At 37.9% G+C, this 16427-nt stretch overlaps 1 protein-coding gene across 1 annotated transcript in view; it reads left to right on the forward strand.

Moving 5' to 3' along the window:
• Positions 1-16224, forward strand: part of ANKMY2 (ankyrin repeat and MYND domain containing 2) — a 34953-nt gene extending 18729 nt beyond the window's left edge. Inside the window, exons 5-10 of the mRNA XM_068550566.1 lie at positions 2366-2526; positions 6615-6829; positions 7622-7757; positions 11877-12005; positions 12973-13102; positions 14921-16224. Coding sequence (XP_068406667.1) covers positions 2366-2526; positions 6615-6829; positions 7622-7757; positions 11877-12005; positions 12973-13102; positions 14921-15105 — 956 coding nt within the window. The 3' untranslated portion in view covers positions 15106-16224. The remainder of the gene's footprint in view (positions 1-2365; positions 2527-6614; positions 6830-7621; positions 7758-11876; positions 12006-12972; positions 13103-14920) is intronic.
• The last annotated feature ends 203 nt before the right edge of the window (positions 16225-16427 follow it).

Genomic DNA, 16427 nt, shown 5'->3' on the forward strand with positions numbered 1-16427 from the left:
TGGGTCTTCGTTGCTGCGCACGGACTGTCTAGTTTCGGTGAGCGGGGGCTACTCTTCATTGTGGTGTGCGGCCTTCTCACTGCGGTGGCCTCTCGTTGCGGAGCACGGGTTCTAGGCGTGTGGGTTTCAGTAGTTGTGGCACGTGTGCTCAGTAGTTGTGGCTCGCGGGCTCTAGGGCACAGGCTCAGTAGTTGTGGTGCACGCACTTAGTTGCTCCACGGCATGTTGGATCTTCCCAGACCAGGACTCGAACCCGAGTCCCCTGCGTCGGTAGGTGGATTCTTAACCACTGCACCACCAGGGAAGTCTCCAGAAGCTATTTTAGAGCACCTTTTTTTTTTTTTTAAACAGGAACCTCTATCTTTTTATTGAAGCTGGATGTGCTTTAGAAAGCAATGCGATTTGTCTTCATCTTCTTTAGTTTCTTCATGTACAGTTGTAAATTCCTGCACACCATTATCTGTGTTACTTTTGGTGCTGTCATGTTTACATCCTGCTTGTCGTATATTTGCTTGATTGTCATTTTTCTCCCTTCTTGAAGGTTATGTAGGTAGAAATGATCATTTTCTAAACAGAACACTTCATATTTTTAATATTTCCTGTTACTGTTTGACTTCTCCTCAAGATATATACAATGGAGATTTCTGGTTTTAAAAAAAGAAAAGAAAAAGAAACTGGTGTTTCCGCATTTAAGAATAACATCAAATACCAAAAATGATACTGTGATCACTACTAAAATTTCCCTTCATATCATGGATGTGTTCTTTTATCATTTGTTTAATTATGAATTCTCCATCCATTTCTTTTTTTTCCTGGATCTGTTTTTCAGCTCTCTCATCTCTTCCATAATGATTTCTATATCCTAGTTTTTCTCTGTTTTGAAATATTTCATCCCCTTCATCTTCTACATTACTATTTTAGTTCTCGGTAGTAACCAGGATTACCTCTTTCAGTTTGTCTATTAACTTTTAAAAATGGAATCTTTCTGTGGTCCATGAAAGTCTCTTTACATACTGTAGTTGATCTGCTTAATTTAAGTTTTTCTTCTTTGGTGGTTGTGGTTATGGTTTGGTTGTGTTGTGGTTGTAGTTGTCAGAACATGTTCCGCAGAAGAAGCCCTTTGTTGGAGGCATTGCAGAGTCTTTCGAGATTGGATCCCCTTGGGTCTGCATCGCCTAGGCAGTCAGCTAAAGCCGACAGGGTCGTAGAGCAGTGAAGGGAAGTGCCATCTCTCTATACCTGTGGTCTTAGGGTCAACAAACCAGGAGATATTTTGTCCTCTGCTGAGACACGCGAGAAACCGGTCCACTCTTGGGTTCTCCTTGAACTCTCAGGCAGGCTGAGCCCTTTGCCAACCTCAAGGGTCCACCTGGCCCACAATACAATCCCCCCACAGGTCACCTGTTGTTGGCAGGATCGAGCAGATGCTCCCTGGACCGTGTACAAGTGGGCAGGGGCCACAAGGGCCACCCAGGGTGGACCCCTCTCCGGGAGCCCTGGCATCTGGGCCGACTCCCCAGGACTCTCCGCCGCTGGTCCCTCAGCCCTTATCAGACAGAGCGGAGGAAGAAGTCTGTTTTCCAGAGATTCTGGAAGAGGCTGCACCTGCAAATGTGCCCTGCAGGCACAGCCTGCTTGCCCAGAGTGGCCACTTTTTTGCTCCAGAGAAGTAGTGGAGAGGGAGCCAGGGAGGGGGAGGCAGCAGGAAAGCACAGGCCACCAGCTTCGCCAGGGAAGGTTTTGCTTTCCTAGAACAATTTTTACCCCGGGAGATGGCTTAGAGAAGTGGCACAGGGATCTATGAGGAGCCGTAATGTGGATTCCAAGCTTACGGGGGCAAAAGCTTTTTCTCTAATTCATTTCACAAAGAGGCCAAGCTTTTCTCAAATTCAAGGAGGGAAGAGATTAGCTTAACAATATGAACAGTAATTATAATGATAATTAATAACTTTATACAGAATAAATTTAAATTCTGTGTAAAGAAAGCCAGATGTGATTAGGGAAGAATGAACATCATTTGTGTAGGGGTGGAAGAAGAGACATTTAAATTACAAGCAACTTTTATTAAACATTTAGGGTCAATTTTAAGTTGAACGTTGTTTTTTTTTTTTTTGTTATCCACATAATCTTCTTATGTATTGTGAATTCTGTGTCTTTAAAAGGAGATTATTTCTTGATCACAAAGCATGCTTATAGATGTTCCCCAGAACATTTTACCTCTCCCCCTCCCCCTCTACTCTCCTTTCCTACAAATTAAAGATGTTGATGCATGTTTACTTCAGAAAACAGAGTAACATAATTAAAAAATGGAAAATGTCTTATTTTGAATAATGAAATTATATATTTCCTATTTTTCTATTAAAAGGTCAACATGATTGTGTGACGATAATCAACAATTTCTTTCCTCGAGAGAAACTGGATTATTACACTAAACCCCAGGGACTGGATAAAGAGCCGAGGCTGCCCCCAAAGTTGGCAAGCCCACTGCACAAAATTATCACCACAACAAATCTTCATCCTGTCAAGGTACTATAAGCGTCTACTGTATTTGCTTTCTATTCAAATATCGCTTCAGAATTTAAACGGCTCTTAGTACATAGGATCATAATTGTCTTGGGCTGCTTTTTGTTGATGTAAAGCTTGTGATAGGCTCTCTTGTTCACTTGATACAGTGAAGGAGTGCTGTCATTTGAAACCTAGAAAAAAGTGAAGGACACAGCCTAGAGCACGAGGAAAAGCTAGGCAGAGAGATGGCCGAAACCTAGCTTCCACCTCATCTCACAGTGAGCTCCGGATCATTAATGGCTCCAGAGCGGCAAGGGACCCAGGCTTTCATATGTCAGTCTGTCATTGGCTGAGGTCTGTCCCCAGAGGGAAAGGACAGCTTCCCAGATAGTGCCAAGTGAGGTGGCTGTCTTTGGATGAAGGAAGTTCCCTGAGGAAGGAGGCAGCTCGGAGCCCACAGCAGCCAACAGTCCAGCAGCAGGGACCTGGTACACAGGCCTGGTAAAGAGAATCTGGGTGGAGAACCAACAGCATCTACTACGCTAATTATCCTTCCAGGAAATGTTCTGAAATGTGATAATGAACACATTCTTTTTTTTTCATGCAAGTAGGTATTTGATGCATTTAAGTAATACACTTCTTCTAGTAAATAGTCAAATCACACAGATATTCATACTTAGTAGACCAACCCGGAAGTTCAAATGGCTTAACTGGGAAACTTCAGGGGCTATTGTGAACTATTTCCACTGCTATTTTCTTCATGTTTTATATATGACCTTTTTGTTTGTTTATAAACTGATTGGTTTTTTTTTAAATTGATCCAAATGAATATTATTTTTTCAGTGAGTCATCACATAAAACTCCATGTGTGCTACAATGATGCTGTCCTTTTTCAAACTTCAATGTCTACCATATGTCTTCAATCATACTATATAGATTTGATAGTAATTCAGAGCTGTTTGGTGAGCAAGACAGTATGTTGGGTCAAAAATTGAAGTTTTCCCTTAATACAAAGTGTTAATGTAGTGAAATAGATTTCCTTTGTCTGTTACAAAAGAATCTGGAATATACTGATTGTCATTAAAATAAGTGGACAGCTCTCATAAAGTAACTCTTTTGAAAACTAACACTCAAGTTCCAAATTTTGTATGATCTTATCACTTTATTGCTACATCCCTTTGCATATAGTCTTTGAAGCTCGAGGAACAAACAAATCAAAAAATACCTTTCATGTGGCCCTTCACCCAAATTAATTTTCTGGACCATCTAGAGAGATGACAGACTAGCAGATCCCTTCCCAAACAACAGACAAGTGGTATCTATTCTGTTTTTATTTTTCAAAACTCAAATGTTTTACTTAACATTCTGAAAGAACCGCTAGAGGCAACACTTATGACCCTAATCGGGCAAAAAGGAAATTCAGTCATGAATCAGGTGTTTGTGTTTCTAGTGGAGATTTTATGGGACTTAGGATTTAACCTCTAAAAAATATTTAGCCTCTTCTGTTTCAGTCTTTCTTTCCCTCCCAGCACACACAGGAAAGAGAGAACTCCTGTAAACAGTGACTCCCTCTCCATGGCACTTCTTCTTTTAGGAGTGGAGCGAGCTGGAGTGGGAAGACAGGATTTTTCCCAGGGATACAGTATTTCTCAATGTAGAGAACGTGTGTGGTTTTACAAGGCCCTTGTCATTCCCCCTCTAGCCTGAGCATTACAGAATATTCTGGGTTTGATTGATTTGAAGAAGTTTCCGGTATGTATCTGATTCACTGTCTTACATCTGTGTCCACCCTTTGAGATCGCAGTAATCTCAGTTATTGTGATAATTGAGTCTATGGAGTAATTTTTGATGTTTGCACAGAACCTAGTTTCTCAGGGTTAAATATCCTAAGAATTATGGTACCTCCAATTGTCTTTAAAGGCACATATTTTGAGTAAATTTGATTAGGGGTATACTTATACAGACAAATGGTAAAGGTATATAAACTAAAATAGCCTACATTATATTTTTTAGAGCACTTGGTCTTGTAAGAGAGACTATTCTATGATTATAGTACCTTCCTTCAGACCACACCTTGCTTTTTGTAGGTATAAATAGTCTATTCACTTGAAAACCTTTCTTTTATCCACACTTTAGATAAAAGCTGCCCAGTTGCTTTTGTGGTGGCCCATTTTCATTGCTTTACCCCTTTTCAAGCTGGCACAGGTCTTCATAGGGCTTATTATAGAAAAGTAACTAATAGCCACTCTACCAAATCAAAGACCTTTTAAAATAAGCACAGTACAACACTCGATCCAACAGTGCACCCTTTCGCTGCATTGTACCTAACACAGATACATTTGTGTGGAGGTTAAGTGGCTGCTATAGCAATAAGGATGTTTGCTTTCAACAGGGACTTGGGGAATTGTGCTAATGCCCAGAATACAGACATTATAATGGAGAAAAACAGAGTCACAGGAAAAATGACAATAGAGTTTAGCAGAGTCTCTAAGTGATTAGGAAACAGATGTGTACAAGTGATCCTATCTTTGATTATTAACATGATTTTTAAGCCCAGAATTGATTTATTCCTCTTCAGTAATTAATAATGATTCCCTTTATAATAAATATATTATTTTATAATGCTGCTGAGATTAAAGGAAGGAAACTAATTCAAATGTTATTATTTTGTTTGCAGCTACGTAAATGCTTCAGGGAGCTCACTGTTGAGCTGTGGGTATATATCATTTTTTATTGCGTGTACTGCTGTATATTATAAAATAAATAAAGTCTAATGTCTCTTAAAAAAAATCAATCATTAATCTGGGTTCTATTTGGGATTTTTTAAAGAATTCTTACATGTAAGTTTAGATCCTATCCTTTGATTACATATGCTGTATACAAAATATTGAGCAAACAGCTTCCATTGATTGCAGTTGACAGCAGAAATATAAACAGGTAATTAATGATATATATTATGGTAGGGAAAGTTGTCAGCAAACCTGTTGTTACCAATAAGGATTCTGATTATACTTATTTCATGAAGTCTAATAATTTATTATTGAGTGCTATATTTTAAGTAAAATACTAGGTTGTATATCAATTTAGTATTGTCAAAAATAAGTAAAAAATCTTAATTTAACAAGAACATTTAATATATGTTAAATTTTCAAGTAGGAGCCTCGGCATGGGTTTTACTTAATAAATTATCTTCATGTCTAAAGAAAAGGATCTAATTCATGAAATCTGCTACCTGTTGTTTCCTAAGATTACCTGGGACAGGTATTTAACTGTAACACGTAAGTTAACAAATACTGAATGAACTTCCGCTCTGAGAATACAACTGTGCCTATGTTACACACATGTTTACATTACTGTATCTCATTATGGATTTTTACAGCTGTCCTATGCAAGCCTACCACAACCAATAAAGAAAAAAGAAATACTCCTTATTACACTAAATTTGGGCTTAATCTGGGCATATATGGGAAGTGTGGGACTCATAATGCATCAGATTGGATAACTCTCTTAGAATCCCTTTTTAAAGCTATTTTTGCTTTCCTCTTTGACCTATTCACGTTGGTGATTAGAAGCATATTAGGAAAATTTCCAAAGAGAAATGTAGTCAATCAGTAAGTAATACACCTTTTATTTTTAGACTTCTGTCAGTAAAAATCTTCATTTCCTTATAATTAACAAGAATGAATGAGAATTGTGGTTTTCCTAGCCATGAAATCCTAACACTCAGTAACATTAACTAAAAGTAACGATTGCTCTGTTAGTTGATTCTATATATAAGAGGTGTACAAATATGCCATGCTTATCTTTAGTGAAAGTGATTTTAAGAGAGCTAGTGAAACCATGATTCCTACTGGCCAACTAACACCCCAGTTTAGCTGGATGGCAAATCACTCAATAACTGATACACAGAATTCAAGAGATTCCATAATGTCAGGGTCCTTCTGTATTAGTTTTACAACTTGATCAGTGGCAATTTGCATTCTAATTTAAATTAACACAGTAAATATGTGACCATAAGAAAGACTTTATTTGGTAATCAAAACTGACTACCTAATTTGTACATGGAAAATCTCTCAAGGAATTTCTAAGCTCACTGGGATTTCTTCTAGATTGTGATGCTTATAAATGAGAATCCTCTGCTGGCAGAAGAAGCAGCTCTGAATAAATGCTACAAGGTGATGGATTTGATTTGTGAGAAATGTATGAAGCAAAGAGACATGAATGAAGTACTGGCTATGAAAATGCATTACATCAGCTGTATCTTTCAGAAATGTATTAACTTCTTAAAAGACGGAGAGAATAAATTGGACACCCTGATCAAAAGGTACTGTTTTTTCCCATGTCATGTATAAAGTACACTCAAATGGATAATGTTTCATTATATGAAATCTCATTATGGATTTAAAAATTAAACATTTTAGCAGCAGATGTTAATGTTGAGATCACATTTCATCTGTAAGAAACAGGGGCACTCATAACTAAATTGATTATTCCATTCTATACTCTTTACAACACTGCTTTTGTTATCCCCAACTATAGGTGAGAAATCTGAAGTTTGGAGAGGTTAAATATCATGTGTAAAATCATACAGCTAGAAAGTAGCCCAAGTCCAAATTTGAGGATAGGTGTGCTTATGCCATAATTGCTGCTCTGGATTCACAATGGCGCTCAATGTATCTCTGTTTCTGTACCCGGGAGAGCTGTGTGTTACCCTTGTTCTCTGACCCCTGGGGGACAAATTCTCTGATAGTTTTACTAAGAAAAGAGAACTAAGTTAGAAGGGTGTGACTCAATGAGAGTTTTCATTCTTTGTACAAATAACTGACATGGTAATAAGTAACTAGCTAATCTGATAACAGTGTTTAGTATGTTTTATGTCAGGGGTTACTTTTATAAATACATCTCTGAGCCCCTAAACCTGATAAGGCCTAGCCTAATGTGCAGGTAGAGCAGCAATTTGAATTGAGTCTATCCTCATGATGTGAAGACCCAATGAAAATCTTACGCAGCAAAGAAGAAACTACTCAAAGTTCATGGGTTCAGCTGGGAGGAAATGCTTAGTAATTCAACTCCTTTAAAAAGTAACTCTAGTTACTTTTTAAAAAATATCTTTCAGCTTGTTAAAAGGCCGACCTTCTGATGGCTTTCCAATATATCAAGAAAAGATCATTAGAGAAAGTATCAGAAAATTTCCTTACTGTGAAGCTACACTCCTCCAGCAGCTGGTGCGAAGCATTGCTCCTGTTGAAATTGTAAGGCTCTTTGCAACTAAGTTAACTCTATCAGTAAGACCTAATTACCATATTTTGTACAATTAAAGTCATGTTCTCTTCAGCATTATTTATTTATTTAATAAAGACTTAATTCTTTATTATTTTAGAAAAATTTCAGAAGCAAACATGGAGATAGGTTTGCCTGTTAACGCTGTTTCTGTTTATCCGTTTCCCCTCTCTCAATCCTCTTCTTCCATTTATATGGTTCATGGTTTAATAAACAGTATATCCTTATGTCAGAATATAGATTGTTACAGTGGATACTTACATTTTTAATGCCTCGGTGAAACCTTAACGGTGGGTACACATCCACTATGTAATACAGATCCACACTTGTTCAGGTGTAGTGTGTGAAAAACCAGTACAAAATCCCATACTAGATGAAAGTAGGAATTGAATGTCTGCGTTGGTGGTTTCCTGTCAGGGGATGTGAGAGGATAAGTCATGAGAAGGCTCATTGTGTGTCCTGCTAAACAATTTCAAAGGATGTCCCAGCTTCTTATGTTCTACCTTAATACCTCTGATTTTATAAATTTTCCATACGTTAAAAAAAAAAAATCTATTTATACTTGCCAGTTATGGGAAGTAAATTTTAACTTTATTATCTATTCTTTAAATTATTTACTGCCCTTTTGACATATATTTATTTAAGTAGTATGAAAGACACTCCCTGCCTTCCCTATTTTGAGTAGGTTTCAGTTTACCTTATCTACACCGGTTATGCTTTTATGCATTTCAATCAAATCCTTTATCAGCCTTTGTCTATTAGGCAAGAAACTGATCCTGACACTATTCCCATCCCTGGTTTCCTCCCTCCATCTGGCAATGTTGGTTCTTCTCTGCCTTCTCTAGGCTGTTATATTATTCTCAGTCTGAAAAATCAGGACTAAAAATGGGTTCCAGGTGCTCCTTTATACATTAAGACTTAACCGACCCAGAGCCACGGAAGAAGAAAGACCCAAGCAGACAAGATGATCTCATGAAGTTCAGGCACTGATTTATTCCTGAGAGCTCTCCATGATTTCACATAGAGATTCTTTCCCCTGGCTCTTTAATATGCTTGGCTATTTGGTGTTTAAGCTTTTGGAAGATTAAAGTTAGCAAATTATGATGAGGGTGGTGTATCAATTATGAATGTGTTTTGGCTGTGCATATCAAACTCCAGGCAACTATGAATTAAATAGATAAGGGTTTAGTCATTCTCATATACTCAGAAGCCCAAAGATAGGCAGACCAGATCTGGCACAGTAGCTCAGAAATGGACTGGGGACCCAAATACTTTCCTATTTTTCCACCCAATATTCTTTAGCCATACAAATTATCATACACATGCTTATGACCTCAGAGTTGCAAGGCATCTCATGCTCTTCCTCCAAGCTCACATTCCTATCCTAGGCAGACAAGAAAAGGAAATTGGTCTGTAGCTGGAAAACATAAGCTCTCCCTGAAACCCATGCTGACCTGTGCTCTTAGTGGCACAGGTGGAAGTGAGTATTTTGGAGAAATGGGTATTCTGGGGAGATGCTTTTGGCTGGTCTAAACACTGCTGCTCTGACAAAATTATGTTTCTGTTAGTAAGGAGTTGGGGGAATGGCTATCAGAGAAGCAATTAATAGTGGCTGCTCTGGGATATTTCCAGCACTGACAAGTGTAGCTGACATTGTACCTTCAAGGGAGAAAACAGAAAAACTAAAAATAGCAGCCTGGAGTATTTTTTAAAAAGTCAAAGCAGGTCAGTGTAAGGCTCAACAATCCATTTTAACCCTGTATCATAAAATAATGTAGTTAGAGTGTATAGTGTATGATTGATATTTATCCTAGTGATCTGAGCCATCAATAAATAGATAGTATTTATTTAAGGCAATTTAGAAAAATTTCTCTCTTTAAACATTTTTGTTCTTTAAGAGTTACATATTCTGCTCTCTGGAAAACTTTATTTATCTGCAATGCTTGTGCTTGTGAGTGTCCCAGATAGCCACTGTTTACTGCTAATGGCTTCCGGTATCCTGCAAGTTCAAAAGCCTCTGAAGCAGTGTTAAGCTTGTCCCGTGACATGGTGGTTCTCACAGCTGGCTGCCACGAGGGTCCCCTATGGTACTTTCTGACAGTGCTGATGCCTGGGCCCTCATGGAGGGGTTTTGATTCCCTCTGCCTACTGTGGAACTCTGGCTTCCACCTGGGACAGAATTCAGCAGGAAGTGTGAGGCATGGCTACATTGAAGAAATGCTGCTCCAGCATTGTAACAGATGATACTGTTAGAGATATTTTGCTTTCTCAATTGACAGTGTATATTTTAACTTCTGGAAGGCTAGCTAATGTCTCTGATTTTATAGGATACATTGAATAAAGCATCCTGTTTGTTTTTAGGCTGACTGTCTTCTATAGGCGGAGCTCTGGTGCCTAAACAGATTCTTATTTAACAAAGTAGATGACAAGATTTTGCACAGCAAGAAAGAATTCTTGTCATTCAACTGTGACAAGAAAGATTTCATGTGGTTACTCTACTGTACCGTCAATTTTTTTCTGAAGCAATAGTTCACATTAACAGCCATACTTCTAGCAAAAAATCCTTTAGTTTTACCTCCGGTTACATCTGTGAGAATGTCATTGTTTTCTGACTCCCACAAAAGTCCTATTGTGGGGGAGATTTTGAACATGTCTCAGTCACTTTTACAAAAAAAAAAAAAAACGTGTAATTGTTGTAAAATCTGTTGAATATATCATACTCTGTGGGCCAGACTGCTGTCTGATCAAATACTCTACTTTCGAGGCAGAATAATTTTATAGATTAATAAGTGTTCGTTGTAACATTTAAGTACCAGTAATTCTCAAACTTTTAGTATGTTTCAGAATTACCTGTAATAATGCAGGTACATGGACCACATCCTAAGAGATTCTAATTTAGAAAGTATAGATCAATCTGAATTTTTAACAAGTTCTCTTATGAGCACAACTGCCATAGACATTCATTCCTTATGAAATTATTAACTTATATCTAGTATCTGAGGTTTTATTTCACTATTTTTTTCTCACTGTTATACTATCCTCATTCCAAAAGAGAATTCTCAGCCCTTGAATGTGAAAGGAAATTCAGTCATCATTTGTTTTCAGGAGGAGTAAGGCGGTTTTCAAAATGAGTACAGTGTAAAACTATGTTCCAAGGTGGTATTTGTAAAGCTCTGTTGTGTACAATTGGTAAGATAATATTAAAACAAATAAACTTAGGAAGAAAAGGCAAATGCAAATGAAAATTTAAATTATGAAAATTGGCAAAAATTTAGTTGGGAATAAAGAAGCAAATTTGAAAAACTCAGAAACAAGAACTGTTTTGAGTAGGTAAGACAGCTCCATACCCTGTAATTGCTCTAAATAGGTCTTAATAGTATTATGCTAGGCAGATAAACATTCAAATAGGTCTTAATAGCATTATCCCAGGCAGATAAATATTTGCCCTTATAATTTCCCATGTAAAAAAATTTCATAAATCCTCTTTAGCAAGCCATTCTGATTTTCAGTAGCCATATGATAACTTTCATATTTTTGGTTTTTCTTAATACCCTAATGCAATCACATCTATGTCTTTTTAATTTTAAGAGTTTGGAACATTTCAGTAATAAAGGTGATAATTTTTAACTATTAGAATTGCAGACCAGCATCAAGTAAATAATTTAAAGTCTTTAAAACACTTAAATTGCACTAAACTTTTAAGAATTAAGATGAACATTTGTGATGTACCCTATAAATTGTCCCTCAAAATATGTATATTGTCTTAATTCTCAGAAGGAAATTCCACTCTGAGCTCATTGTCATATATCTGAAATCTTTGTGTGCTTACTGAATAATACTAATTGAAAAAATACTTTTATTCTAGAATAGGGCCAATTTTTTTCTCTCTGAATATTTGGATCCATGACTTACCTGCCGTGTACTTTGTATAGAAAAAGGTGTACTCAGAAAGGCATTATCATTTTGTCATAGTCTGTCATAAGGCAGTCTCTTGCCTTAATAACTTTGTCTCTTGTTCTTGATATGTCTTCTCTGTAGTCTTTCAACAGTGATTTCAGAGGTGTTTTTCCTCCTCTTCTAACCCACTGTAGGGTTCTGATCCCACTGCATTCTCTGTACTTACCCAAGCCATCACTGGTCAGGTGGGTTTTGTGGATGTTGAATTTTGCACTACCTGTGGAGAAAAAGGAGCAAGTAAAAGATGCTCAGTGTGCAAAATGGTAAGAATGAAGTTCTTTTAAGTTCATTGACATCTGGTTTAGATTTCATCCAAATTGATAATTGAGTTTTAACATTCTGTAAATATAATAGTTGACGTCTGTTTTCTAATAAATTCTAATCCATTAGATATAAAGTATTGCATCTAATATTTTAAAATAATTTTGGAAGAGAACTACAGGATAAATGTAGTTCTGTGCCCTCTCTATCTTCTGTCAAACTCCCAGGCTGCCCAGCTTCTATGCTGACTACCCCCAAAAAGGAAAGAATATGAATGAATGAATCAATATGAGAAAAATTATCCATAGGGGACTGAGACTGGTGCAGATATGAGAACCTACAATGGAACAATTCTAAATATGCAGTCTTAAGTCTTCTGATGTTGACTTTAACTACAATCTCTTCATCAACTCTTCCTTGTAAAACTACAACTCCCTTCTGACTGTCACCAATCTTTAAGCTTTCTGGTTTACTGCCCACTTCTGTCAGAATTATCTTTATAAAGGGCATATCTGAATGGCTTCTTCTTCTCACATACAAATGTCACCCACATGCATGCGTCTGTACATTCACTTTACCCTATAGATTATGTTAATTTCCTCTTGTTTTTTAAGGTTGAAATTCTTCAGCATATTCTTCTGTAACCTATCGTATTCTGCTATAACCTACTTCTCCAGTTTCATTTCCTTTAATTACCTACTTCTCTGAGCCTCAGTTTCCTTATGTGTGAAATCGGGCTAGAGTTGTGAGAATTAAATGTGACCATCTATATTGATTAACTATTGCCACATGTAAAAACACTCTAAAATATTTTACTTAAAACAACAATCATTTATTTTTTCTCTCATATCTGGGGTTGGCTGGGGCATAGAAAAGTTAACGTTTTTACAGCACAGTACTTGGTTGAATGTCATAATTGAAAAATTATGCGATTACACCTCTTGAAAATAAACGTGCAATTGCCTTCAGGTAATATATTGTGATCAAACCTGCCAGAAAACACATTGGTTTGCACATAAGAAAATCTGTAAGAATCTCAAGGACATTTATGAGAAGCAACAGTTGGAAGCTGCCAAAGAAAAGAGTGAAGAGGAGAACAGTAAGTGTATAAAAACCAAGATCATACTGTTGGTCAGTGGGGAAAGGAAGGATCAATGATATTAACACAGGACACACAGGAACTGAGTCTTCTCAGGGGACCAAGGAAGCTTGGGGTTAACCAACATAAGGATCACGCTTAAATGTATCCCTGTTTTGAGTCCCCGGGATAATGTACAAGACTGTAGTCAGCCTAGCTATCACTAGAAAATGAAAGACATAAAATTCTGAGGATGGGACTTCCCTGGTGGCACAGTGGTTAGGAATCTGCCTGCCAGTGCAGGGGACATGGGTTCGTGCCCTGGTCCGGGAAGATCCCACATGCCGCAGAGCAACTAAGCCCGTGGGCCACAACTACTGAGCCTGCGCTCTAGAGCCCACGAGCCACAACTACTGAGCCCGTGTGCCACAACTACTGAGCCCGTGCACCTAGAGCCTGTGCTCCACAACAAGAGAAGCCACCGCAATGAGAAGCCCACACACTGCAACGAAGAGTAGCCCCCGCTTGCCACAACTAGAGAAAGCCCGCGCGGAGCAACGACGACCCAATGCAGCCAAAACTAAATAAATAAAATAAAATAAATTCTGAGGAATGTCGTTTATTCCACATTCTACTTTATGATTCATGAGACTGCCCTGGAACCATGTACTCTTAATGAGTTGTTACTTATATTTGCTCACAAAGGATTTTAAGGTCTTTGAATAATAATTAAATTTCCCCTAATGGCTACCCAAAGATTTTATGGTCGGAAGCCTTTAAATTTCTTAACTATGAAACTTCAGGTGAAATTACAGAGTAAATCTATAAATTACAAATTAACTTGAACAAATTAAATTTCTACAAGTGTGAGGGCAGTGAGTTCCATATTATTTTTCCTCTCCCTCCCTCCTGAAGTATATGACTCATTTTCATCAGGAACAGTGAGTTGCTTGAGCAATGATTCATATATTGGAGAAGAGAACCGCCCACACTACCCAGAGGATAGATAGCACATTCTGGGGAGCGATAGTTTGAAAACACTGCCCAGGTGATTCTGATACTAAGCACGTCCATCTCCACCCCTCAAGGGACTGTGTCCACTTTACCACCTGGTGGAGAAACACTACTAGTGGGGACGGATGATTCGTACAAAGCTGAATTCATACAAAATTAAATTTTTAGAAATAAATTGTTAAGAGCATAGTCAGGCTTTCTGACTGCTGTGCATTCTCCTGTTTTTGTGGACCAAACTTGAATATCCTGTATGTTGCCAGGTACTAGAGAAGCCATATGGGAGGACTGTCAGTAGAATGGGAACTCCTGGTGGTACCAAACTTGAATATCCTGTATGTTGCCAGGTACTAGAGAAGCCATATGGGAGGACTGTCAGTAGAATGGGAACTCCTGGTGGTTAGACATCAGCGCATATCCCACACTGTTCTACACCTTTATTCTCCACAAATGTAGGGTAGGATTTATTATGCCCCACTTTATGGATAAGGAAACAGCCTTGTACAGGCAGTTACCTAACCAAGGACGTCAAGCTAACTCATGGCAAAACTGTATTCGAATGCGGATTTTGCCAGTCAGCAATCCTGATCTCAAGGCCTGAGTTCAAATGCCAGTTCTGTTCTTTTCCTAGCTGTGCAACTATGAGCAAGTTAACAAACCCCTCTCTTCTCAGTTTCTCCATTTGTAAAAGAATGATAATAGAGATAATACTTGGCCTCATGGTTGTTTTGAGGATTAAATGATTGAATACACGTAAAGTACTTAGAAGAGTGTCCAGCACACGGTAGGAACAAAATGACTCTTTTTTTTTTTTTTTCTTTTTATCAGATGGCAAACTTGATGTCAACTCTAACTGTGTTAATGAAGAGCAGCCGGAGGCTGAAACAGGGATCTCCCAGGAGGACTGCAATCCTAAAGATTCTGTGGAAGGGGAGAGAGAATCTCTTCAGAGTGATGCTGGGCTGGGATGCTTACAGGATGCTCCTGCAGGTCCACAGCTGTCCGAGGAGTAAGAGCCGCAGCGAGTGCCAGCGTGGACAGTCCTCACCCTGGCAGGCGGCTGGAAAACTCACGAGACCGTGTCCTCCCTGCCTCCACGCCTGCCTGGCACTGTGGCAGGATTCCACATTTCATAGAATACTTGCTCTCCAGCAAATCTCTGTCTGCCAAGCCCTAATTTCCTACTGATTCTGTTCAATAATTGGTCAGGTATTCCTAGGGAGAAACATTTTTTTTCAAAATATAGGAGAAACATTTCTATTCCCTTTCTGAGGCAGGCTTCCCAGCAGTTGTTCTCAAAGGAAAATAAATCACCTTTTAAAGAAGAAATATAGGCTTTAGGGAACAAAGAGGCAAGCAGAACAGTTGTAGGAGAGAGGAGATTTTCAGGAAAGAAAAATTTTATAGCCATAGAGATGGGTAGTTAAAAGAATCATAACTTATATGTAAATAAAATGCATATAAATAGCATTGACAATAGTGAAGTTCTACTTATTAAGGTGCAATGAAGATATGGGGATATGTGTATATGTAGAGCTGATTCACTTTGTTATAAAGCAGAAACTAACACATCATAGTAAAGCAATTATACTCCAATAAAGATGTTAAAAAAAAAAAAGATGTAATGAAATGAAGAAAAGCTACATGTTAAAGGATCTTTGCCATAGTTCAGCTAATTGTAGTTTTTCTATAGAATTTATCCTGAGCAGCCTGAACTTTATATAGTTCCTGCAGTGGTGTTTTATCTACAGTCTTTGTACCTTCAGAAATGTCAAATCCCCAGGAGGAACTAAGGCATAGCCACAGTTACCTCAGCATGTGCATTTAAAAGGATGTTTGACGAAATTGTCAGTTAAACAAAGGCTAAACATACTGTGTCCACAATTATTATAAAACTAATTCATGTGCCATTTTCCACTTGGAAGGCTTTTACCTTCCTGTAAGCTTTTCATGTGGCTTTTCCTGTCCACAAACTGATTTGTAACTGTCACTTATAGACTGTCCTGGCATCAGTTTTTAGTGTCTGAGTATTTAAATAAAGCTAGAGTATGAGATCTGAAGATAGTGCTGTGTTTCAAAGTTTCTTGTGTTGATTTGTAAAATAAATTGTGCCTACTGATATAGCCACCTCACATCTTGTTTCATAGTTTTTTGCTGTCGGGGGTGGCAAATATTAAAGAAATACTAGAGAACTTAAAACATTTTAGGAAACTTAGCAAATACTGGAGAACACAGTATAATTATTTTAATATTCACAATTGCAAATCAAAATGACTAGAATTCTCGCCTCACTTCACTGATTAGATTTTTCTGTCTTGCTGCTTTTCCTCTTCCT

This window comes from Eschrichtius robustus, chromosome 8 (genome assembly GCF_028021215.1).
Source record: "Eschrichtius robustus isolate mEscRob2 chromosome 8, mEscRob2.pri, whole genome shotgun sequence".
NCBI lineage: Eukaryota > Metazoa > Chordata > Mammalia > Artiodactyla > Eschrichtiidae > Eschrichtius > Eschrichtius robustus.